A 27,784-nucleotide genomic window follows, 5' to 3' on the forward strand; every position below is an offset into this window, starting at 1 on the left:
GTTTTTAATATATGGTTTTGTGATTTTCTAACAAATGCAGAATCCAACATTAACACAGATGGCTAGTCTTCCAAATTAAAATTTTATGAGCAGAAATTAACCAGACACCAAGTCTGATTCAAAAGCAAAAGCTTATGTAAAACATTTGTGTAGTGAAAAGATTAAAGTCCTAAACATGCAGAAAAAAATAAACTAAACCAACTAAATCTCAATATAACAGGATAATGCTTTTGAAAAAACTCAAATGATTCTTTAAATTTATTTAAACTAGCATATTCAACAATGATTAATTGAACATTAAAAAAAAACATAACTTACTTTCACTAAAATGAAATTTAGTGCAATTTTTAAAAATATGATCATTATGTGCTTTAAGAATGCAAAGTGATATAGCTATCTCTTGTGAGGCTATGCCAATGCCTGGGAAATACAGAAGTGGATGCTCGCAATCATCTATTGAATGGAACACAAGACCCCTAAAGAAGGAGCTAGAGAAAATACCCAAGGAGCTAAAGGGGTCTGCAACCCTATAGGAGGATCAACATTATGAACTAACCAGTACCCCAGAGAACTGTGTCTCTAGTTACATATGTAGCACAGGATAGCCTAGGCTGCCATCAATGGGAGGAGAGGCCCTTGGTCTTATGAAGATCATATGCCCCAGTACAGGGGAATGCCAGGGCCAGGTGGTGGGAGTGGGTGGGTTGGGGAGCTGAACTGGGGGAGGGTATAGGGGACCTTCGAGAAAGCATTTGAAATGTAAATGAAGAAAATATCTAATAAAAAAGAATACAAAGTGACTTAGAAGTAAATAGCAACTAAATTTAAAAATGTTAAATTTTGTATGCCTGTAACTTTCAACAACCCTCCAGCAAAAATGTTTCCACATCCAGAACTCTATAGAAAACATCATACTTTTCTCTAGTTGCCTTCCTTTTTCCCTTTGATGCATTAGAAAAAAATGCTTGGCTTCACCAGTTTCTTTTGTTCTAGGACTATGAAAGTTTATGCCAACAGGTCACTATTACAAACATTAATAAAAAAAACATTATATGAACAGGTGATATAATATAAATTAATTTATGTATGTCTATATAAAATATATATTATCTATAAAATCATATATATGATATATATAAAACAATATATGTGATCACTTCCATACTAGAACACATTATTCAAAATAAATTTCCTGGCCCTATTCTTTCATATCTGACTTAACTGAACCATATCATGTTTCACTTGTAGTAAGAACTTTAGAATTTTGTCAGTACTCCAAATTAAATTGGTACTTATTATTATTATTATTATTATTATTATTATTATTATTATTTATGTTTTACATGATTCTAAGTTTTTACCAAAACATGTGCTCAAATGAGAGGAAAAAAAGAGTAAATACATCATAGTCTCCTGAAGTGTTTATTATCATTTTATCACTCTTTTGCAGACAATTTCATTTTCTCTTTAGGTTGTATCAACACTTTCAATATTGTATCAAATGAGAATGGATTCAACTGAGCATTCAAACACTTTTGTGTTTATCTCCAGTGTTTGTAACAAGCATGAATAGAGCTCCTGAGTGCCTTGCTATAGAAAGTACTTAGGTGTCACTCAATAACTTATACACTGTAACAGAGCTGTTGATATTTGATTCAAAGAGGGAATTCTCAAGACCAAGAAATCTTATCAAAAATGTATTTAGGATGAATTTTTTTAAGACATTGTTTTGTGGAAATAAATAATTTCTGAGGAATATACACAAATTGTTATAAGTTATCTAATATAATCACCATCTAAGAATACATTTAAAGAATTACAAAAATTAATATTTTAATGTGGCATTCTTTCTAGTTAACAAAGATCCTTGTTGCCAAAATATTGTATAATCTACTCCTTCCAATCAGAAAAAATATTATCTCTGAAAATACATAAGAATATGAAAAAAGATATCATAAGCTATTCTGTGTGGTATTCCAAGTACAAAAGGACGTTTTTTTATACTTGGTAAAGACTCAGTTACTCTTAGATGGTATTTCCATCTTGAAATTCTAAAGTGAGATCCTGAATGCTATGATAAATTATCATGTAATTCAATAATGCAAATTTCTCAGAACCCCTTTATCAAAAATACATAAAATAAATTCTTACATTCATATTTAATCAACCATATATCTTACCATGAAAAGTTTTAAGTAAATAAGATTAGACTTTCTGTATGTACCCAAGAACTGCAGCATTCCATGGATCAATCTAATTTTTATTTAAACATAGAGTCTCAAAATAAATATATCTCAAAATATGCTATTATGATACTGTGATCCTTTAATGAATAAAAATATCCAACTTATAATTTAGAGGTATTTAACTTTAAATCATGGCCATTTAACCTAATACATTTGGTATAAGGTGTTTCACATAACATGTAACTGAAGAAAATTGAATTATTTTTAACTTTGAGAGCAACACTTCCCATCATATAAAATGCCTTTCAAATAAAAGCAAAACAATAAATAGTACTTTAACCAAAGTTGTATAAAAATCAGCATCAGCACTGCAAAAGCAAAGAGAAGCTAAAAATGTTGAGCATGCTGGGATGACCTTTATGGTTTTACTCCAAAATCTACAACCAGACAGTATCTAGACAATTCATACTGTAGTCAAATACAAATCATTCTGTAAAAGATTATCCTATCTATAAAAGGATGTGGTACAATTAGTACTGACCAATATGAGATGGTCTAAACTACAGAATTACTCAAGAGGCACAGCACAGGGACTTCCGCTATTGCCTTCCCTGCCACACCGGACCATGTCATTCTCCTGTAAGGCAAGTGTACTTCTATTTCTTTAAGTGTTTTGTTGTTGCTGGTGTTATTTATTTTTTAAAGCAAAGGTGTATACATTGCAAAGGAAGATGTGGAGATGTTATTATGATAAGACTTACTCTGGGGTTCTCAGTCTTTTACTGGGCTCTTATCTAAAGATAATGGACTGGTTTGTTTAAAGTAAGTAATTTCTGTGCAGAAGAATATTTCAGTTGTGTCCTGGATACTGCTTAATATTTTTGGACATATCTATCTTGAGAGTAAAATGTAGAGCCGAAACCTTGACAAATGTAGTTTGATGAGGAAAAAGTTATGTAAACCAGTTGAAAGATTCAAATGAAAGTGCAGATGACTAACCTCTAAAACTGTTAAAGAAGATAGTATAATTAGGAAAACTTAGCACTGTGTACTGGGACAACAGGAAAATATCCTGGAGAGGAAGAGCAAGATTCCATTCACGTAAAGCCACAACTTGTTAAAATAGACAGTCTGAACTTAGAATAGCACAAATGGGCTTTTCTGCTGAAATACAACTGCCTTAGAAAAGTTTTCCACAGACTTAGCATGTAAAAGCCTATACAACTACAGAGAAGTACTGATGAGACAAAAAGTGTGGCAGGATCAGAGTTCCTGCAACAGAACTTTAACAGGGTTCTGCATACAGATAGGAAGGTGAGGTCCATTTGCAGTGGAGTACCTAGAACAGTGGAGATGCCATGACCATAAGACATTCACAAAGGAAATCTGTAATTATGAAGTGGAGCCAATTCAAGAGAAAAGCCACATGTACTAAATGCCATAGAATTGTAGAGGTTGTCATTGGATCCCTAGAAAGTGGACCATGGAGATATATAATTGGGCATTTGCTGTTCCAGATTTCAGTGATGTTTTGAATATGTTGACATTCCTCTCTTTCTAATGGTAATGTTTATTTCTGTGCTATTGTGTGCTGGAAGACTATGTTTTTATTGACTTTTGGGGGTTTTGTTTTGTTATTCGTAGGAGCTCATATGTGTCTCAGATTAGCCATAGACTTCGCACCTTTATATAATGTTTTAATGTTGAAGGTTATAGTAACTTTTGAAGTTAGACTAGTTATACCGTGTTAGAAGACAGACATGTGTCTATGTGGATAAAGGTGTGTGGTTGTGACTTAAATGTAATATATGTCTGGATGTTATGTTGAAAGGATTTTTTTTTTATTTTTATTGATACTGACTGTCAGATGAAAGAGTCTAGAATCATTGTATAGACAAACATATGGTATGGTAGTTTGAGTAAAATTGCATCATAAGCTCTTAGGGAGTAGCACTATTAAGAGGTATGGGCTTAATGGAAGAAGTGTGTCAATAGGGTGTGCTCTGAGATGTCAGATGCTCAAGGCAGACACAGTATCTGTCTTTCTATCTGCTCCCTACAGATTCAGAAGTAGAACTCTCAGTTACTTTTCCAATACCATGTCTGCTTACATGCCACCATGCTTCCCACCATGGCAATAATGGACTAAACTTCGGAAACTGTAAGCCAGCCCCTATTAAATGGTTTTTCTTTTCTTTTTTTTTTTTTTTTTTTTTTTTTTTAAGTCGTGTTATGGTTTTGGTGCCTACTCATAAAACCCTAACAAAACCATTATGAGTATGTTTGTTAGGTTTTATCTAGATTAGGTTAACTGTGTTTGGAAGATCCACAATAAATATAGGTGGTATCATTCCATGGACCGGTTGCTAGACTTAATAAAAAAGAAAAAGATGAACATAACATAATCGTTTTTCTCTTTCTTTCCCTACAGTGTCTCTTTCTTTCCCTACAGTGGGTGTGATATAATTGGCCGTTCTCTGGTTTTGTTGAACACATCTGCTACAATGGCATATTTTCTGTGAAATTGTATGCCAAAAAAACCAACAACAATAATAAACCAAACCAAACCGAAACATAACACAATAAAGCAAAATAAAACAAAACCATCTTATGGAAGAATTTGTCAGGTAATCATAGTTATGTGACACATTCTATATTCTGATAAAGGTTGTTGGGTATGGGTTATTGAACCTAAAAGGCAATAGAATCCCAGGTTTTCTTCCTGATATACAATGTAATTTACTGTGATCTTTGTATGTGTCAAGTTTCCCCCTCCTTTTACCATTTCAACAATTACTAGGCCAGCCAACATTACCATTCACACAAACAGAAAAACATTATCAGATTTTCTCTAATAGATCAGAACATAAAACAATGACTTCTGTTCAATTATAAATAAGTGAATAAACAGTTGCTTTATTATTTTTCACATTAAAAACTTAAATGAGATTGTCAAATATGCATTATTCTATATTTGAAATAATTCATAGTCATATTAGGTTCCAAAACTAACCTGATCCAGGACAACAGTCTTACCAAACAAATTGAACATATGAATTTTTTTCCTAGAGATTATCATTATTTTTGATATATTTAAAAAATGCTGTTAAGGTCCACATTAAAGGTGGTACTATATTCTTTACATTTTTTGATGGAAACAGAGGGGGTTCCCACACTGTACAGAACGACTGGGTTGATGGGGTCTAGAATAGTATAACAATTCTTTCAATAGCATCTCTAGTTGATGCTGGAGTTTAATAGTCTGTGTGACAGAAATCATTGCATCACTCTAGGTTATGGAAAAAGGACAATGATATCACTTCTACCTTAAAGAGTCTCTAAGTGTGCAGAATATTTAAGTAGTAAATAAAAGTGAAAAGGTCTTAGAATATAAATTATTAAATTTTTAGATATAACTACTACATAATTAGTATATTAATGGAACTATAAGTTTACAGACATGACAAATTTTATCTTATTAACTGAAAAAGTATTATACTAAAACTGTATACTATAATGTGAATCCATTTTCAGATGATTTTTAATGTATTTACTTTTCATAGGGTTTTACAAAGTATATTCTCGGAATCATAAGCATCATAATTCTCCAAGTGACTCACACAGTCTTACCATCAGCATGTCATTTCAGTCTGAAGGTTAGTTTCAAAGTAAGAGCACTGAAATTTCCAGTGAAAAAGTCAGATAATTCAAATAAGTTGTGAGTTTGAAAAATAATTAGCTGTGAATATGAATCAGGTTGTTCTAGCAATAGAGTGACCACCTGTGTGAATATGTTTTAGAACTGATAGCCATTATGGATACCCTGTGAAATGATTATAGATCTGCTTATCTTTCAGGGTAGAGAATAAGATCTTTGGGATAAAAATTCATAGACATTTGTTTTCTTGTGAATTACAACTCTTCTTTTTCTCTTTTCCAGTTTGTGGGCACAGTCAACCCATACCTTCCTCCAAAATTCTCCATGTCTACATCTAGCCATATGGCCAAATGCTTCCTTATTTACCAATTCATTTGAAAACTTTTGTAGATCAGATAATGAAGGTAAAAATTAGTAAATTAAAAAGTATTGACTGTAGCTTTCTATCATTTCTAAGTACTATATAAGCTCAAAATAAAAAGAGATCTCAACGGCCAGGTTTAAAATATTTTTACTTTTGTTAGGACCCATGCAAAGAACACGCAATAGTGAAAAAAAGAATAAATATTATGCTGATTTCATAATATAGTATGTATATGGAAATATTGAAAAAATTAATTGCTATATAAAAGGGATAACATTTGAAATGTAAATAAAGAAAATATCTAACAGAGCTAACACAAATGTGAACCCACAGATTGCCATAGCATTCTCAGAGCCTGCTCTAGCCTAAACCTGATGGGGCTCCATTACTGAGAAGGGACATGGGCAAAAAAACACATCTTTACCCTCAGAAGCTGTCTCCAGCTGATAACTACTCCCAAAGGAAATATTAGGTTTTAACAATGGAGTATCACTGTCTATGCAAAGCACATTTAATATTAGGCCCCATGCCCAGCAACAGATGGCAAACACAAAATATTATCAGTGAAATTTTTAGAGTTTTTTTTTTATTATTTTTGTCCCATCATGCTTTGTTTGGAATTTGTTTTTACCCTATAGTAACTTTTTTTTCTTTCCTCTTCTTCTTTTGCTTATTATGCGACATACCCCCTAACAGGAAAAGAATAATTCTAAACATTTCAAGCAAGATACCTGTCAAAATTCAGTCATCTCCCTTTTTTTTCTGTCTTTATAAAATCTTTGTGTGTGTTGCATTTAAAAAATAATATATTTACAAACATATATTTTTAAAGGTGTACTTCAGAAAGGTAGTACCATGATATTTTTGTTGTTTAGATTAGATTTTTATTTATTTTCTGGTTTATGGTTCAATATACTTTAGCAAAAAGTTTGTATTTTTTCCCTGTAGCAAAGAAAAACCTATGTAAACAATTACAGAGAGCACAGATAAAGTGTTAGGCTTACTAGAGTGCTATATTGAAGTATTGTGCATGCTATGAATTTCATGTTCTTCCCTATGTAATTTGTGCATATCCTTAAACACCCTGTCAGCTTACATATTATTACTGGGGTGACTTTTGAAATACTCTGGATACTGTTTAATCTTTATCTTTATAAGATATAAAATGGATGTATTTCTACTGAAGTGAAATTTTACTGGATAACATTCAAAACTGCACAGAACTATTTGGGTCCTAAGGAACAATAGAAAAGCTGTTCTTTTGATTACCTCTCTTTCCAGTCCTAAGTTAAAGGTTTTTAAGAATTTTTCAGAGAGGCTAGAGTAGTATTTCCAAACGAAAAACACTAGTACAAGTTAATCATATCAGTTTTAATATATAACACAGCAGGGCAGTGGTGGCACATGCCTTTAATCCCAGCACTTGGGAGGCAGAGGCAGGCGAATTTCTGAGTTCGAGACCAGCCTGGTTTAGTTCCAGGACAGCCAAGGCTATAGAGAGAAACCCTGTCTCAGAAAAAATATATATATTAGGAAGTGGTGATAGGGTTTAGTCCACTTCACATATAACACTTTCCTTAAACATTTACAGATGGATTGGCAGAATGCAATTGTATAAATATTTTTTTTACTATATAAAGTGAATGTATTGTGGAAATAGGAGAAAATTATGACTTTCCATGAGAGTCAAATGACACAAGTGGTTGTGGATGTAAGTTATGTTAGAGATGAAGAATATATATATATATATATATATATATATATATATATATATATATATACAAAGAAAAGGTATGATTTTTAAAGGATGGCAGGATTATCTATTTGAAAAGAGAATAATGTGCTATAGAGTACTACTCATTTAAGAATGAAGACAGTTTGAATAAAAATTTGTCATGTGAAACTACTGCTAAATTTAAGGTAGAGTAAAAGCTTTAACATTTGTTGTCTTTAAATACACACCACACAACTGAAATGATATATATGTACATGAAAATGGTATATATATGTATAATTTTATGGGGAGAAACAGGTTTAGCATTCTGTATCACAATATGGTGCTAGAAAGATAATGCCAGAAGGCTAGGTTTAGACTGCTGTAAAGTAGAACTAAAATGCTAAAATGCAAATGTATAAGCAAAGGGAAAGAGCAACAACTGAGAGCCATAAGCTCTGGGTTCAAAGCTTGGCTTTGTAATTACTAAGTGGGAAACTCCGGCAAGCAAGTTCGCCCACTAACAGAACAGAACTGTGGAGTGAAGCCATTCTTAAACTAAAAAAAAAAAAAAAAAAAAAAAAAAAAAAAAAAAAAAAAAAAAAAAAAAATGAGATGATATGTATGACAACCAATGTTGTATCATTCATTAATTTGGTGTCATATGGGAGAAATACAGCCTTGATTAGCAGGAGAGTGATTATGTACACATTGGCCACATTTCACATTTTTCTAACACTGCATGAAACTTCATAATGGCTAATAATGGAAAGTGAGAAATATTTTTAACAACTCAATGAGAATTAAAGTTTACTAAGGACTGAAAGTGAGCATAGGAATCAAGAGGGTTGAGTTGGTGGGAAAGAGTGAAGAGATTTGCTCTCTCTCTCTCTCTCTCTCTCTCTCTCTCTCTCTCTCACCCTTTCTTCCTTTCTTCTTTCTTTCTTTTTTCCTTTTTTCTTTTTAATATTTAAAATAAGTTCTTCCCTCATACAATATACCCTGACCATCGTTTCCACTCCTTGCACACTTCCCAGCTCTTCATTCCACCACCCTGCTCCACCAGATCGACTCTCCCTACTTTTCCAAGAGATGACAGCCAAATAGGACAAAAGAAGATACAATAAGAGAAGAGAAAAGACCCATATACCATATACTGAGACCAGAATGAAGATGTTTTCACTTGCAGTAATTAAGAAAATAGTTGGAAAATAAGAAGAAAATATTCACTGTTCACGGCAGTGTCTTGGCAATTCACTGAATTTTCACTGAAGAAAAGAAAATGAAAGAGAGATCAGGATAAGAAAAGTTCTTTGGAGCTGGAGAGAGGGCTCAGAAGTGTCTATTCTTGCAGAGGTCCTGAGTTCAAATTCCAGCACATGGTGACTCACAACCATCTAGAATGGGATCTGATCCCCTCTGCTGGAGTGTTTGAAGAAAGGTACAGTGTACACACACACACACACACACACACACACACACACACACACACACACACACGCACACATATTCAATAAATATTCTTTTTAAAAAGAAAAGTTCTTTGTAGTGGTTTGGTTTAATGCTTCTTACATTCTAGTGCTAACTTGGCTCCCCCTAAACTGTTTGCCCCAAGACAAGATAGGCAACACTTAAGATACTGAGAGATGCTGCCCCAGTTAATTCTGGTTGGTAAATTAAAATAGCATCTAATAGCTAGGTAAAAGAGACATAGTTTAGGTTGAGTTTGATCCAGGCTTCGAGAGAAGAGGCCAAGAGGAGAGAGAGGGAAGAAAGAGTAGTTGCCATAGAAGAGGGAGTACTTGCAAGAGAGAGGAGAGCCACCAAGGACCATAAAATCGTGGCCATGTAGGTTGGCCAGTTGGAGTTAAGAGCAGCCCAGACAGAGCATAAAAATTAGTAAGCAGTAACTCAGAGTTGTCAGTAGGAAAGTGGAGTCTAACCGCTTGGAGGGGAGGCAGTTCCTCAGCTATTGTGTTGGCTAAGGCATATTTTGAAATATAAAGGCTGTGCGTGTGTGTTTCACAAGGGGACATAAATGGTTTAAAGTGTGAAAGAAACCTGTGCCGGGATTTTTTTCTAAAATTGTTAGTACTACAGTTCTTCATGTGACACAGAAAGAGTGACAAGAAAGTGATGTTACACTCGCCTGACACTAAACACCACATACTTTCATTTTTTTTGTTGATGCATACTTGGTTTATAAAAGAACTCATTTGGATTTAATTTCAAAGATGAAACTAAATATCCAAATCTCAGAAGAATTAGAAAAGGGAAGCACTGGAGAAAAAGAGTCCGTGCTGGTGGAAGTCCTCTGTGGAAGACAGAGAAAAATTGCAGTTCTGAAGATATGGATAAAGAGAGAGACATTAGGGAAAGCGGGAATGTAAAGAAGCTGCTTATCCTGCCATCTGATTGAACCCTCAGGAGAATCGAATAGCAAAAAATGCACCATAGTTAATATTTGAAGCAGGGACTCCTGTTGAACCATTATTTTTTCTTTGTACATAGAAATTATATGTTAAAATAGAAATGAGCCAGTCATGTAACATGAATATACATAACTTATGATAGAGATTTATACCTTTTCCCAGACATCATTTGAAAATCTCAACTAAAATTATTTGCAATAAAAATATCCACCACCCTGTAATATTTAATTCAGTTACATGCTCTTAAGAAAAATATCCAGTGATCTTATTCAATTTGTAGCAACTCTCTGAAGAAATTAATGTCAATCCCCACAAAAATTCTATATAAGACCATTGTCAAAACAACCAGATCTGACTTGGAACTCTCTTGCAAATGCACACACCCACATTCCAAGGTGTATTTTTCTTCTTAGAGCCTGTTTTCTAAGCCCAGACTAATTTAAAATTCCATATTAGCCCAACTCTTGTTCATAAACTGGCTACTTCTGAAATTCTTTTCAGTATGTTGGCTCTGAGTCCTGAATTGGCAGGAGTGACATTCCCTAAAACCATAAGGGAATACTTCTGGATGCAGAGTCTGGCAAACTGGAGCTCAGAAACTATTTCATGTAAGGAAACTTTGAAGAAGAGAGTTCAAGAAAATGGAAATGTGATAGTATGACAAGTGTCAAATTTTATATATATATATATATGTATTTAAGACATACAAATATGAAAGGGAGTTGTGATGGTTACTGAATGGTAGGTACTGACCAGAAATGGAGAAGGTTAGGAAATAGACGTAATTGGTGATAAAGAATGATGATGTGTGGTGAGAACAGATATACCGAAGGTGTCAGCCATACTTCATGACACATTAAAAGCACTTGAGTACTTGGCACAGGAAGAATGCCTTTGGAAATTTCTACTATACAGGATTTATTTGAAATTACTCAAGTGATATTCATGAATAAAGTAGCATTCTTAGAAAGCTCATTCTGAATGGGGAGACAGGTTCACATTTAAAAGTATGATGCATTTGCATCATTACAATTTTCCTAACTGTCATTTGATAATATGACCCCAAAAGCAATGTCTACTTTCTGAAAAGTCTATCAGTGTTTGGATGTCCTGGAACCAGCAACACTCACAGAGGGAAGGAAATGCTCCTCTGGTAAAATCACTTATGCATCATTTAAATTTCCCCTGTTACTTAATTTCCTATGTTTTTGACAAGAAAGTTTCATATAAAATCTTGCCTGTATGAATCTATGAAAAGTAAGGATACCACAAACTGGGATTTCACACTCATTTGGTTGTAATTTTAAGAGACATTTAAATTTTTAATTTATACTTCAGTAGACCAGTAGACACTATGGTGCCAGCTTTTATATTTCGTTGGCAGCCATTCTCTCTCTTTCTCTCTCTCTCTCTCTCTCTCTCTCTCTCTCTCTCTCTCTCTCTCTCTCTCTCACACACACACACACACACACAAATTGTGTGATGCGTGATGTTCCATGGACATTTCAAATTAGAAAAAAATGCTTGAAAACCCAGTTGCACAAAACAACAACAACAACAACAAAAAAAAAAAACCCTGAAGTCAGTAAAATATCTCAGCTTTCAGAGATTTTCCTATAGATGCAAATATATTGATTACGTGTGATAGGATTAACAGTTTTTAAATTTCTGCCTTCATTTCATTTTTATTAATGAGTTCCAGGTCACCCAGCCATGGGTTCAAATGAATAAATGTAAAGAAGTTGATGGCGTATTTTTGCTATTTTAATTATTTCAGTCAATGAAACATTTTTAACTTACATGATCTTTATGTATTATCTGTATAACTCAAAAAATTTCCCAAAGACAAAAGAGATTACACACAGAGATACTCACACACACACACACACACACACACACACACACACACACAACTTAAGGATTGAATGACCAGAAAAGATGTCTGGTTTAGAAAATAACAAACTCACCAGGCAGTGGTGGCACATGCCTTTAATCCTAGCACATGGGAGGCAGAGGCAGATTTCTGAGTTTGAGGCCAGCCTGGTCTACAGAGTGAGTTCCAGAATAGCCAGAGATACACAGAGAAACCCTGTGTCGATAAAAACCAGAGAGAGAAAGAGAAAGAAAGAAAGAAAGAAAGAAAGAAAGAAAGAAAGAAAGAAAGAAAGAAAGAAAGAAAGAAAGAAAGAAAGAAAAAGAAAATAACAAACTCTCTAAAGAAAGGCTGACTGCACAAGTGAATGAGTATCTAGAACAACAAATGCACAGGCACCGGGGCAGCAGAGTTCCTAAGTTGAGTTAAAAACAGAACTGATAAAACAAAGAAACTTACCTGTTGATCAGGCAAACTATATGGCATAATTCCCAAGGGACAAGTTAAGGACTGGTGATAAACCTGACAAGATTTGAGATCTCTTAATTAGATATTTTCTTTATTTACATTTCGAATGCTATCCCAAAAGTTCAGGGACAGACCCCGTTTCGGGCATCAGACATCCAGGCACCTTCCCTGCCAGAGGAGAGGCATCTGCCTGGGAGGGCTCTGACTGCCTGAGCAGGTGAGGGGGCCATCTTGGGCCTAGAGATCTCTTTAAAGCTGTTACTTTAAACTAACATTTGTGTAAAAAGAGGCTTCCGATATCGGCCTGGTTGTTGTTGTTGTTGTTGTTGTTGTTGTTGTTGTTGTTCTTGTTCTTGTTGTTGTTCTTGTTCTTGTTGTTGTTGTTGTAGTTTTTTGGAAGAACTCCTATTGTGCCCTATGTTGCAGGGTAAGAATTTAAAGCATGCACACTGGAGAGACAGGAGAGAACCTGCACCTGTGCTTCAAGTTTCTGAAAACATGGAACGATTGCCTATGAGGGCATGTTAGGACCCAGAGAGGAAGGCTCTTTCTGTCCTTAAAAAAATACAATGTGTCTTAGTATGTGAAGGTTTTCATTTTATGACCAAGTCTTGTGGAGTTTGCTGCTACTCTGGAAGAATTTTAATAGTGTTTTCAGCTGTGATCAATGTTGTAGCCAAAGGCTTTAATACTTCTTATTGAAACAATACCCAGGTTCATCTCTTTGCTGTTTAACATACTATGGAACCAAATTGAGCACTTACAGATCTTTGAAGAATTTTGTTTCATTTTTGTATGTGTGCATTTTGGACCAAATCCTAACAAGGATCTCTACATATTTTCTCCCAGTCTCTGCTTCTATTTTCTTCCATTTAGCAATGCCTTTTGCAGGGAAAAATGTTCTTTTGTACATGAAATTGAATATAATGTTATTTTTGTTTCTGTTTTATAGATTCTGCTTTTATAATCTTCATATTTTAATCAAATAATTTAAATATTATATGGGTCAAAACACCAGAAATACTTACCACAGAATTTTCATATTTATGAGGTACATTGCTAGGTCAATCTGCAGCTAATCTGGCAGTTTAGACACAGATGGTGATTCATGGCAAAGCTACTATGCAATTATCTTTTGACAAGATTCTAGGAATACCTAATACTTTGGGGAAGATGATAATGTTGAACAAAAAAAAATTATCTGAAGGTACACCCTAACTTTATCCTTTATTAATATTTTACATCCTTATTAGCTTTTTTGCTTATTTTGAGTTGGTTCTTTTCTCATAGTTTTCAAGTACATATGAAATCATTGCCTCTCCCAGATGATTCTACAAATTCTTTGCTGCTTTCTAAGAGGGCCCAATGCTGTTGTTAAGCCTAACCTTGGAAAATAATCAAATGAATTCCCTCTTAAAGATCTCTCAGTTTGGGCATTTACTTAGGGATTTCTGTGCTTCAGGTCTATGATTGTAATCCATATGCATGAAATAATTACTAGCAATTTGCCAAACATGGTGAACTTTAACATGCTTTGCACAACCAATTTTACGTTTGTGCTAGGGTCAGTCAGTAATGCTAGATAGAAACCATGTAACAAGAGGAGTCATTATCATCAATCTCCAAAGGTCACCACAAATTATTCCTCAGGGTAGCATTTTTAATATCTAGTCTGCTCTTCCCTCTTGATAGCAGATATGTGACCATTTTCCTCTCTGCCTTAAATCTCACCCCATCCATATCTGTCTTTATATGTACATATTTTATGTCTTGGACTTGCTTGATCAAGCATTATCAAAAAAGTATTAAATACAAGCACTCTCACTTTTCCCTCCTACAGTCTGTCTTTAATGTCTATCGATCTTCCTTTCTGACACCTCTAAATAATTCTTGCCGCAGATTAATTTTGCCTTAATAAAAACACCACAAACAGAAAGCTCCGAAGGGGAAAGGAATCGTTAAAAGTTCAAAGTTACAGATCATTGCACAAGGGAAGTAAAGAGTACAGAAACCTGAAACAGATAGTTAATTCACATCTACAGTAAAAAACAGAGACATGAATGCATACTTGGTGAGCATTCAGCTAGGTAACAAATTTATCTCTCTGTGCTTGAAATAATATTTATTTCAAGTACATATACTTCCAATATATGAGAGAAACATATGAGACAGATCAACCCTCATGCTACTGATATTTTCATTGCTATAATTCTTTATACTGTATCATCTAAAAAAAATATGTCTTGATTTTCTATTGACAATGTAATTGGCTCATTATTCTATTGTTGTGGGCTTCTGGATCTCCCAAATATGTTAACTATCTGAAACATTTATTCAGTCTTGAACCTTTTTAAAGTTATTTTCAAACTGTCATTCCAAAGAAAACGTTTCATCAACAACACTCATGTTGTCAAACAAGAGACAGACTTCTATCATGATTGCGGTCAAGTTCTTTCACACTGATTTAACAGACGTCTTTCACATTTTGATCTTAGGTTTTGTTCCATTAAAATGGTTATTTAAAATCACATTGAAAGAGCTGCTGGTGTTTTAGTAGTGATTATGGGTGTTTGTTATTGTTCCATAGTTCTTCTCTATATACAACCTATGTCTTATCCACTTATATTGAGCTAGTATGTTTGTGTGTGTACATGTGTGTGTGTGTGTGTGTGTGTGTGAACACATTTGTGCAGGTGCATTTTACTGTATGGAGATCAGAGGTTAATATCAGATGTGTTCCTTTATTCTTATTTTTTTATTTAAAAATGCTTGTAGTATACTTTGATTATATTATATCTCTCCTAGAATTTCTCCCACATTTCTATATCTCTCTACTAACCCACTTTTGTTCTCTCTCTCTATCTCTATCTCTGTCTCTCTCTCTTTCTCCCCTTCTCAAAAAAAAAAAAAAGACAAGATAAAAGAAACACACATACACAGAAGAACAGGAATAAAAACGTCAAGCAAAGACTAGTACGACAAGACATATCAAAGAAAGTTTATAAAACTATCATTGAACCATTTTGTGTTGCCAACTACCCCTGATCATGGGCCTGTCCTGAGGTGCGTCTCTTCCTCACTTTTTGAGCCAGGGTCTCACTAAACCAAAGTGTGCTATTTCTGTATGCTGGCTGTCCAGCGAGTGTTGATATCCCACTCTCTCTGATTCCTTGTCCTATGGTCACAAACGCTCTACATCTTTTCATGTAGGAGATTGGACCTGAACTCAGGTCCTTATGCTCACATGCAAGCATTTTGCCCATAGTGCCATCTCAGTAACTCTCATAATTTTCTTTATTACTTGTAGATTGCCCTGATAATTTAAAATTTGATTACATTTATCACAATATTCATATATTTTGTTTATATCTGAGACATTTGAAAGTTAAAACTCCAATTAAGTACTTAAATTTTCTCCTTATTTTTCTTAATTCTATGCTATTAAAATTATAATTTAATTCCTTCTTATGTTGGTTCAAGTTTCCAAGCAGGGACTTGCTCTTTATTCTTTTTTTTTTCTTACCCTTTTACATAAACCTACGATTGTATATTTAAAAAACTTATCATTAGAATATACCTGAAATCATTCTACTTCATTGTTATTACCATAATTCAAGTTACCACCATATTTCACCAGGCCATTCTTATGAAGCTAAGAAGGTAAAAATTAGGCAGTGTGATCTCTACAAAATGTAAATTTGATCAGATCAAAATTCCTCATAAAGACATCAAAACAAGTAAATCGTTTAAATGTGTGAAATGTTATTCGGTTATTCTATATTCAGGAAGAGAGAAAGGGAGCCTGCCCAATGGAGTGTCCTTATAGTGAAGTAGAGGAAGCCTGCCTAGTAGCACTGGAGATAGTTGCTAGTGTTTGGTTGCAAAAATGTCGTCATGATTCTCTCTCTCTCTCTCTCTCTCTCTCTCTCTCTCTCTCTCTCTCTCTCTCTCTCTCTCTCTCTCTCCCTCCCTCCCTCCCTCCCTCCCTCCCTCTCTGAAATTAAAAGGGAAAGAGACCATATCCAGAGATTAGGCAAGACAAAGGAATGAGGCCACCCACTCATGTCAAAAATGTTAACCCAGAATTGCTCCTGTCTAAAGAAATGCAGGGACAAAATGTAGAGCAGAGACTGGAGGAAAGCCCATCCAGAGATGGCCCCACGTGGGGATCCATCCTAAATGCAGACACCAAAGCCAGAAACTATTGCAGATGCCAAGGAGCACTTGCTGACAGGCGACTGATAATCGCTGTCTCTTGAGAGGCTCTGACATAGTCTGAGCAATACAAATGTGGATGTGTACAGCCAGACCCTAGTGGAGGAGTTAGGGTAAGGACTGAAAGAGCTGAAGGGGTTTGTAACCCCATAGGAAGAACAACAGTATCAACCAACCAGACACCTTTGAACTCCCAAGGACTAAAGCACCAACCATAAAGTACACATAGATGGATCCATGGCTGCAGCTGAATATGTAGCAGAGAGGATGACATTATATGACATCAGTGGGAGGGGAGGCCCTTGGTCCTGTGAAGGCTCGATGCTCCTGTGTAGGGAAATGCTAGAGATGTGAGGTGGGAGTGGGAGTCTTGGGGGAGCTCCCTCATAGAAGCAGTGGGGAGAGTTGAGATAGGAGGTTTGTGGAGGAGAAACCAGGAAGGGGAATAACATTTGAACTGTAAATAAATAAAATAACCAATTAAAAAAAAGCAAAATATATCATCAGTCCCTGTTGGACTACAAGGCTTATAGCATTCTTTTTCTGTAGAACAAGTCTAGCTTTCCCTTATCACTTTAGTTCAATTCCTCTCCATGTACTTCCATTTATGCTCTGAAATGTGCTTTTCTGTTTTCCTAGTTAAGTTTTTCTTCCCTGTATGACTCTTTGTAAATGATGCAGTACACCATCTCCGATAGCAGAATGAATGCATCTTACAGACATCAGTTGATACCCACTCTTAGAGATTATTATTTTCTCATATAACTTCAAAACATTTTGGAGTCCAAAATTCTTTATATTTGATTTGCTCATGAATGATCTGAATTGTCGTACTTAACAGTAATTTAACACTCTCTATTACTAATACATTACATTAACTTTATTTTCAATTAAACATTCATATAACCAGTAGTTGCCATAAGTAGTAATAAGTATTGCACATCATTTTATTTTATGCCATCATTTAAGAATAGAGTAGATACAGTGTTATAAGATCTATTGCTACCCTTATATATACATTATCTCTGTACTTTGTATGTTAGTAGAGAGAGAAAAGTATTTGTAGATTTGAAAAAAAAAGTAATCTTATAATGATTATATAATATATATTGAAGATGAGTTTTGGATGAATTTAATTTGTTTTGAAAACAAATAGGCATTTTTAAAACAATGAGCCGTTTATATCATAACATCTTGAGATACAATTAAATGTCTACCAGTTTCTAATCAACACAAACGGAGCTTCAGATTTCCCATTGTAACGTGGAGCTATATTGTCAAATATTTGCTAGGTTTTATAAGAATAAAGGGATATGTAAAGAGTATAAGTCAATACATTTCTGTCAACACTTAAGTAGCTAAAAGTTAAGATTCCTTACTGAAAATGAAATATTTGTTTGATTTTAAAGATAGTTTTTTTTTTTTTTTTGTTATATGATCATGTTGCACTTGATTGGTTACTACAGCTACCTTAATCTTACAGAGGCTTGCTCCAAACTTCTAGACATGTGTTTGTAGTGATTTATTTTATTAGAATTAACATTCTACTATATCAAGAACATTTGAGATTTTTATATTGAAATTTTTCCGGTTCTTAATTGGGTGTTTGTGAAGCACACACATTTGTAAATGAAACACTGATAAAGTTTAAATACCACATGTCTTTTATGATAGACACCACTACAAAAGTTAAATAAAGATCAGGGGAACAATCTAAATAGGCCTCTAATTGATAAGGAAATGGAAGTAACCACTAAACTTCTCGCAACTGAAAAAGTTCAGAACCAGATGATTTTAGGACAGACATTCAAAGAGGAGCTAAAACCAAAATCTTTAAATTATTCCACAAAATAGAAACAGAGGGAACACTGCCAATTTCATTTTATGAACCCATAATCACTCTGATACATAAACCACACAAAGACTCAGCAAAGAAAGAGAATTTTAGAGCAATTTTCTTAGAAACATTGATGCAAAAATATTCTATATAATATTTGCAAATCAAATCCAAGACACATCGAAAACATCATCCACCATGAACTAATAGGCTTTATCAAAGGTGCGCTGGGATCATTCAACATACGAAAACCCACCAATGTAATCTCTTATATAAATGAACAAAACAACAAAGCAAACCAAATCAAAAAACAAAAAACACATGATCACGTTATTAGATGCTTAAAAAGCCTGTGGCAAAATCAAACACCCTTTCATTATAAAAGTCTTGGAAAGATCAGTGATACAAGGCACATACCTAAACACACAAAAAGGCAATATACAGCAAGTCTATAACCAAATGGAGAAAATCATAAAGCAATTAGAATAAATACATGGGCAAGACACTGGCAAATTATCAATAACAACATACCTGTAAAATCTGTCTTACACAGTTTGAGTTCACTCAATCCACATTCCTACATTACCAGTAATATTTGATCTTTAAACTGAAAGAAATGGCATGATATATATAAAAAATAATTTAAATTGTTACCTAAAATCTGATCCAATTCTCTTCCCATTTTCTGGTTCTCCAGGATCTGGACATAAGTTGGAAGCTGTTTTAATACCTCCTTCATTTACTGTAACAGGAGAAAAATACAACAAAATAATTGAACAAATAGACACTATGTTTGGTTAGAATCTCAATGATAAAAATATCGAAATCTACAGAAATACACTATTGCACATTGTTTGAGCACATAAAATTAAAATATAACTTCAGAAAACAATAATAAAGTGAAATTAAGGACACATCAGAAGATAAACTCTGAAGACTGTATTAATGATACTATTCTGGATATAACCTAACAACACTGGATACATTAGTTTTAATTAAATTTGCATTTAAATGGCTCAAGGTATCAGTGTTTTGTTTTGTTTTGCTTTTTCATGAATTATCATCCTTAGAGTGGTCATCACCTTTTGTGACTATGTTGCCCGAGAACCAGTATTTTTAAATTTTAATAAAATACAATATTAAAAAAAAAGACTTTCTTTTAGCACTTTTGTATAAGAAAGCATTTTGGTTTGCCAACATCAAAACAAAAATATGTCAAATACAGTTTCATTGTATCTTGATGATGATGGAAAACAAAGTTTGCTTTATTCTCTTACAATTTCTATGAATTTTAGGTTAATCTACTTTGCATATATTCACAGGTTTTAAGGATAATTCCATTAATGATAAATTGTTAACATTTTTTCAGTGAAACAAATGTGATCACATTGAGTAATTAAAATGTATTTTATGATAAGTTTATTTATGTATGCCTGTGTGTATATATGTATATATATATATATATATATATATATATATATGTATATATATATGCATGAATTTTTCACTATTCGTATTGTAATGGTGTCTAATTATAAAACTCTGGCTGCCCTCAGTGATACTGTATAACATTCATGACTTACTTTCATGATTATCAGTTCTAGACTATCTGAGTAATATTGTACGACATCAAACATAGAGTGAACCTGTGGGTTTCTTATATTGTTTATATCATTGTAAGTGCATGTGCTCCTTTAAAGAAAAGAACAGGGGCCAGGGGAAAAAAAGAGTGTAGCTTATGGTAGTGTTTGTACTGCACTGAAGAATGGGATCATCGGGACATCCATTTGTGGTGTAATAACGCCCAGTTCTTGCTCTACCTGGGCATAACATTAGAAGGTACCTAGGCAACACCATTTGTCAGGATATTTCGATGCATAGAAAGAACTATTCAAGTAATTCTAATGTAAAATCAAAGCTGACAGTTGTTGGAATTTGGCTTAATTTTTATGGTCCAAATTCAAGCTTATTTTAAAAGTAAATCACTGGAAAGGCAGAGACAGAGAGCTTTGCATATGTTCTTTCACAGTTGTGTCTATTATAAAGTCATCATTTCCTCAAATAGATATACAAAATGGCATAGTTTCTCTGATCATTAGAAAAAGACTTCCATAAATATCACAACAAATTAGTTCTTGCCGGCTCTATTGTGTGCTTCTGGGTTCAGTGCACATGGCATTTTTTATATAATTGTTTTCTCAAATTGCTATTTAATTCCTCTTAACCTTTTTGAGGGTTTTCTGGGTCATAGTCTTGGGTCGGTTAACTCCACTACAGTAGGTTAATTCTAAGTTACTAACACAGAGCTAGTCTCATTTTTTTTTTTTGCACTGTTTGAAACATTACCACTACTCTTATAGCTTCAGTGTATGAATCTGTTGTCTTTATTAGATTTTTCTATTAATCAGTTTCCAAATCTTCCATTGACATTTTATTGTTGCTCAGATGCAAGCTATCCACCCTTATAATGTCCATGGTAATAATATGTTCTACTGTCAACCTACTGTGTGTATGAAATGAATGCTAATTTTTTTAAAAATATATTTTGTATTATGTTAATACCTCTAAAGACTTTAGGTCATATACTAAATCAAATTTATTTATTAGTAACATATATATATATATATATATATATATATATATATATATATATATATATATATATATATATATATATTGCTTAAATATAGCCCCTTCCTCTCGGTATATGGTACCTTCATGAATGTGTATGAATTTTCTTTATGTCTCCACACAACTCAGTTTTAGGTCTTTTTTTTTATTTTATTTTTTTATTTTATTTTATTTATTTATTTATTTTTTGTTTTTGTTTTTTCAAGACAGGGTTTCTCTGTTTAGCCCTGGCTGTCCTGGAACTCACTCTGTAGACCAGGCTGGCCTCGAACTCAGAAATCCGCCTGTATCTGCCTCCCGAGTGCTGGGATTAAAGGCGTGCGCCACCACGCCCGGCCTTTTTTTGTTTTTTTAAAAAAGAAAGGGTTTCTCTGTATATCCCTGGCTGTCCTGGAACCCACTTTGTAGACCAGGCTGGTCTTGAACGCAGAAATCCACCAGCCTCTGCTTCCCGAGTGCTGGGATTAAAGGCGTGCGCCACCACGCCTGGCTCATTTTTAGGTCTTAAAATATTGTAATATTTTAATATATAGTTCTGGCTCCTCTTGTTTGAAAAGATAATCGCTCATTTTTATCCTGCTACTCTAAACCTATTTCTCACAAAACTTTGAACATTTATATTGATAATACTTATATAATTTAAAAATATTTGCCAGTTGAAAAATAGTGGTTTTGTTTTCTTTTTATACTCTGTACTTAAGTTTGTATCACATATTTTCACATATTGGAAAAGGTAAGTAAAGTCAATTTTTTAATTCATATTGTCCAGTAGTGTGTCAACATGTCCTTATACACTGTTCTCATTGAATGAGGATTTTCATGGTAGTGTTGCATTTCTGATTCTTGAAAGGATTGTGTATAGAATGTTATTAAACTGTCACGTTTTAAACTGTATAGATTAAAGGATGGCATGACCATGCTTTAACTATCTTGTTATATATATAATGCAGTACATATCATAAATTATAGTACAATATGTAGCAAGTTGCCATCCATAAGTGTCCTGTGAATACATATAAGATATAAAATTAAATTTTCATTTTTCAACTCTCCAATTATTATTGTTTCAAATGTAGTACTGTGTAATATTTTACATAAAAATGCAAATATTTATTTACAATTTGCTATGTGTCAGGAATCATTCTAGACACTTTATACAGTTAGCTTGATCCTCCAGATAATCTTCAAATTAATTATTATTATAATAAAACTCCTGCAGGTGAGCAGACTGAAATACCAGTAGATTAAAAAATGTGTTCAGTGCTATATCACTAATTAATGCCAGTGTTTAGAAAACTTTGAATGACATAGATATTACATATGTATAATTTTCTAAAATCCATATTTTCTCACATTTTATCCCAAAATAAGGACATGCTATATTTTTGACATGCTTGAGTAACTGATTTCAGTTCATAGAATTATAATTGACAATACTTTGCATGTGTGCCTTTATATGCTATTCCATTTTTGCTAGTATACAAAAATTTCAGTACGTAATAAGACATTCAAATATAGTGAGTGTTCATTCAATCAGCTACTGTCAATGCTTAATGCTTTTGAAGTGATTGGTCAGTTTCCCTTGTTGCATGTAATCTCCATAATAACTTGCAACCTGGTTGCATATGAACTTTTTTAAAGTAGGATGTGAACTCTTGAGGAAAGCATAACTGGTAGGATAGCTTTTCGCATTCAGCCCTTTAGGTATATTTTCTTCATTAACATTGTTAAAGCATTGAGAATCATTTTTTTGGACAAACAACAGAAGAATGAGCTTAAAACTGAATTATTTATTTTCTAAAGAAAGAAGTACATTTCTTATAAATGATTTCAAAGTATACCTCAGAAATCCATACATTATTGATTACTCTATATATTCTGATTTTTAAATCCTCATACATCAAATATTTTGTTATTGAAACAGGTTTCTTGTCTAAAAATATAAATGAGTTGATTCTGATTGAAATGAACCTCCATATGACCACTTCCACTTGATTACCTTATTATTAGTTAAATTTTTGTTTGATTTGATCAAACTTTAAATATACACTACTTTGGATATTGTTCTAATATTAAACAAAAAATATCAACAGTGTTGTGTTATTTTGTACAACTACACTTAATATCCTGCAAACATTGGGTTCTTAATTCATTTAGTTTCTTGCGAAAAAATAATGGGTCGATTTTCTTCATCCTTTTATTACATTATTCTAGTAGAGCATAGCAGAGGACTGTGGATCATGAGAGAAAACATGGAATTGACATAGGAAATAAAAGCATGACCACTGAAATGCTCAAAATTTCTTTATAATTCCATTTTATATTTCAGAGAGCTCTACTAAATGAGTAAGTCACCAAGTTGATCAGGCTAAACTTATAACAATTTGTTTTTTAAATATTTTTATAATATGGTATGCGGTATTTCATGTTTTAAAAGAAAATATACATGTTTTATGTTCAAACTGGCAAACTTCCCTTGAGGAAAAAGTTGGATTGGGCAATTCTTTAACTTAAAACATTGAATGAGGCTAAGCCTTGAATTAGATTTCAGTGATGGACTGTGACACAAAATGCTGAAACCTCAGGAACATTCGGCTATTTGTGCAAGGTAAACAGGCAAGCAAGGCAGGTCTTGACAAGCATCTATCTTACTGCCACCATACTTATGTTCAGTAAAACTGATTCTTTTATCCACAAGAAATAGAATTTCAACTTTTATTTTTAGATAAAGGATGGATATCTACTAATAGTATAATTGTATTAATAGTTTGAATTATATTAAACACAGAATAAGAAATGCTAAGGACTTAAGTACTTAACTTGAAAATGGGCTAGTATGATTATATTCAAAATAATATGCTTTGTTAAAGTAAAAAATTGAGATAATACAGTTTTGAAACAAATTGATCAATGCTGGAAAAATATTTTATAGTAAATAAAATTTGCTATGTTGATCTACAATTTTGCATCCATAAAAAATGAAACATGGAACATGTTTTATTTGTCTAAGGATTATCCATATTAAAATAGAGTATTTAATATGAGCCACATGAATCAGAATCTTGTTTTAAATTTATGATCAAAATTCTTCACTTTTTGCTTCATATTAGCATTTTGATTAATTATCTAAGAACTAAATGACTGACAGTTATTTTTTCATGTAAAAGAAACATTGAAATTCTCTTTTAGGGTTGTATCTATGTCCCATTAAAATAATAAAATATTTATTATACTAACATGTTATACCAATTAAAATAGATAATTTTGTAGATCAGATAAATCTGCACACAAACCCAATTATCCAGTATAATTGGAAGCTTAAAGTATGGAGTGTGTGAAGTAACATTTGTATGACAAAATGAGAAAACAATGAGTGAGTATGAGGTTTGTTATTTTACTTAAATTTCCAAATTAAACACACAGAGAGCCAAAGTTTTGGAGAAAAATGATAGCACATCTCCTATTTAAGTTTGATAGCATGACTTTTCCTTGTCTTATAGCTATGATAATATCTGATATGCTGGGATTATTAAACTTAATGATGTTTTTACAACCAATTATATTAATACAATTTTTATTTATGGAATATATGAGTGCTCCTCCAAACTATTATAAAAAGGTTTGTATAAAACTTATTCTAGCATCATTTTAGAAATATTGTCTAATGGTCTAGAAAATATACTTTAACCCAAAATATATAAAGGAACCCTGATTATTTTGAAAGTATTTATAATGTAGCTTCCAGAGTCAGAGGACTTCAATTTTGTAATTTCAGATATAGTAATGAAATGCAAACATTACCTTAAATTTTTTCTAATAACATATATTGATAACATAAAGGATATAGAATTGTTTCCTCTAGTTGAGAAAATAATTGAAGTGGTAATTTATTATTTATATGCACAAGTAAGAGTATAAGTAAATTATTTGTAAAATACTAATAAATGAGTTTTGATAAAGGATTAGTTACAAAGTTATTTAATTAGACTTTGGATTTGAATAAAATTTAATTAGAGTGTGCTTGTTTCAAGAATAAGTAATAATATTATAATTTTAGCAGTACTATTATCAGTTTTTCATTGTCTTTTAGAATTCAGATACTTGTATAACAGATTTTCTTCAAGTTTATATATTTAATAATGAGGTTGGAAATTTCAACCAATTGTTGTTCCATTCTGTGATGCACATTAACCCCTCTTTTGAAAATTATTCCTTCTATATTTGTGATAGCATAAACTTTTTATCTGTGACTTAATTTGATATAAGTAAAAAGCATTAGAAGATAAAGCCAAGATGCATTACAGAAATATTTATTTTAGACTTTTAATAATATTTTCAAATTCAGAAATAAATTAAAATAAAATTTATTTAGAAAATATTATGAAATTCTTTTATTTGAATAAATTATCACAAGTTAATAAACATTTTTTTAAAAATTCCCATTAGAATATTTTCAAAGATTTGTCTGTGATAATTGAGCCATATTCAAGTAAGTGTTGCTAAAAGAAACCTACAACATTAATAATCATCTGGATTTTTTTCCTCATACACCAAATATAAAAATTTGTATTATTATCACCACATGATATCAAAGTATTTTTCACATAGCAGTAAATTTTAGCAAAAATAAATTATGAGTTTGGTGAAATTATCATTAAACTAATATACAATTAAATCCAAAAATATTTAATAATAATCATGCATGTTATATAAATATTAATGCAGTTATTTGGTAAATATACAGACACTTAGATAAAGCACAGACAGACACCACAGACACAACAGACTTCACTCTTGCACTAGAGAAAGTAACAAAAAGGAGTGAACTCACAGAGAGAAAACTTGTTGCTGTTGTCTTTCCCTGGAAACAACTTAAATCCTCTAGATTTAAAATCTATGGCCTTTTTCACTAGTTAAGAAAACAAACAAAAACATGTATCAGGAAATACAGTTTTGAAAATGAAATTCAAGTTAACAAATTTGGTTAGCATGGAATTATGCAAGTTAAAGAAACTAATCTCTTAGGTTTGATTGATAGTACGAAATAAGAAAAAAAAAGTCACTAAAAAACACCTAGCAATAAAATATTAAACACTGTAGAATTCCAAATATGATATAAGGAGATAACTGATATGCATTCATAAATTTCTTTAGAAATATCTAAATTTTAGAGTAAATATATAACCTTAACTGTCCATCATTAACCACTTGGTTTCATTAAATTTTGTTGGATAATTTATACTTGTAAATGAATGTTAGTCGGGGCCTTAGAAGAATGGATAAAAGTATCATAATCTTTATTTTTTTTATTGGATTACCAAGAATTTTGGCGTACTAGGGAAATAACATAATTGGAATAATTATATTTTTATGCCAATAATTTTGATACAGTATCTTTGATCTTTACAGTATGACTGATGTCAGAACAAATTGCCCCTAATGTATGAAAATAAATTACAGGTGGTTAATATCCTTTCACCCTTTGGTGACTTGAAGCTTTTCTGCCAACGCTGATCATAAGGGATGTAATTTTCTCACTGTGATGCTATTCCATTATCCATACAAAAAATAGATAAAACTGTATATAAATACAAAAATATGTACATTAAATTGTAGACTGAAGTAGGTGTTTTATAATCTAGAAATTTACTAAAAGTATTTGAAATTTATTTGCATGAAAAGAAAGTTTTATCTCTTTTACATTATTATTACATTATTATTTACACTTATTTTGGGGTGTTATGCATGTATGTTTGCTCACACTCTTTGTCTGTGTGTATGTATGCATGTGTGTGTGTGTGTGTGTGTGTGTGTGTGTGTGTGTGTGTGTTACAGACAAATTTCAGGGCTTGTTTTTGCTCATTTCTTTGTATTACAAGGCTCCTAGGGATCTAGATAAAGTTTTCAGTTTTGGTGGTTAGGACCTCTGCTAACTAGTTGTCTCACAATCCATAAAAGCTTTATTTTACATATCATTTAATAAAGTGCATTCAGTATGGATTTCTAAGAAAACAAGCGTTATGTATTAAGGTGTGTGTGTGTGTGTGTGTGTGTGTGTGTGTGTGTGTGTACAAAATAGATATTATATGCCCTTATTGTCTATATTAGAACATCATTACCAGTCAAAACAGATTATGCATGATAAGCAGGACCAGGAATAGTTGAGACAACTTTTGTCTTTATTGGTAAAAAAGTCCATGTCATGTAAATACGAGAATTTAATGTCTAAGTGGTCTCTCTATCACAGAAATACATATTATAAATTCAAAAGACATCTCCTGGTTTTAAGTACCTCATTTGAAATGCCTGAGTTATCTCTACACAGTAACAAAGGAGCCTATTTAATACACAAACCTATATTTTTGGCATGACCCTTGGTAAAAGCACTACAATTTACATCATAAAG

At 32.6% G+C, this 27,784-nt stretch overlaps 1 protein-coding gene across 4 annotated transcripts in view; it reads right to left on the bottom strand.

The window, feature by feature from the left end:
- Window positions 1-27,784, bottom strand: part of Csmd3 (CUB and Sushi multiple domains 3) — a 1,165,720-nt gene that overhangs the window by 678,563 nt on the left and 459,373 nt on the right. For all 4 annotated transcript variants that reach the window (XM_021216672.2, XM_029547950.1, XM_029547951.1 and 1 more), the window contains 2 exons: window positions 26,210-26,287; window positions 19,402-19,489 (listed from right to left, as the gene is read on the bottom strand). In XM_021216672.2, coding sequence (XP_021072331.1) covers window positions 19,402-19,489; window positions 26,210-26,287 — 166 coding nt within the window. The remainder of the gene's footprint in view (window positions 1-19,401; window positions 19,490-26,209; window positions 26,288-27,784) is intronic.

The sequence above is a fragment of the Mus pahari genome, chromosome 17 (genome assembly GCF_900095145.1).
Source record: "Mus pahari chromosome 17, PAHARI_EIJ_v1.1, whole genome shotgun sequence".
Taxonomy (NCBI): domain Eukaryota; kingdom Metazoa; phylum Chordata; class Mammalia; order Rodentia; family Muridae; genus Mus; species Mus pahari.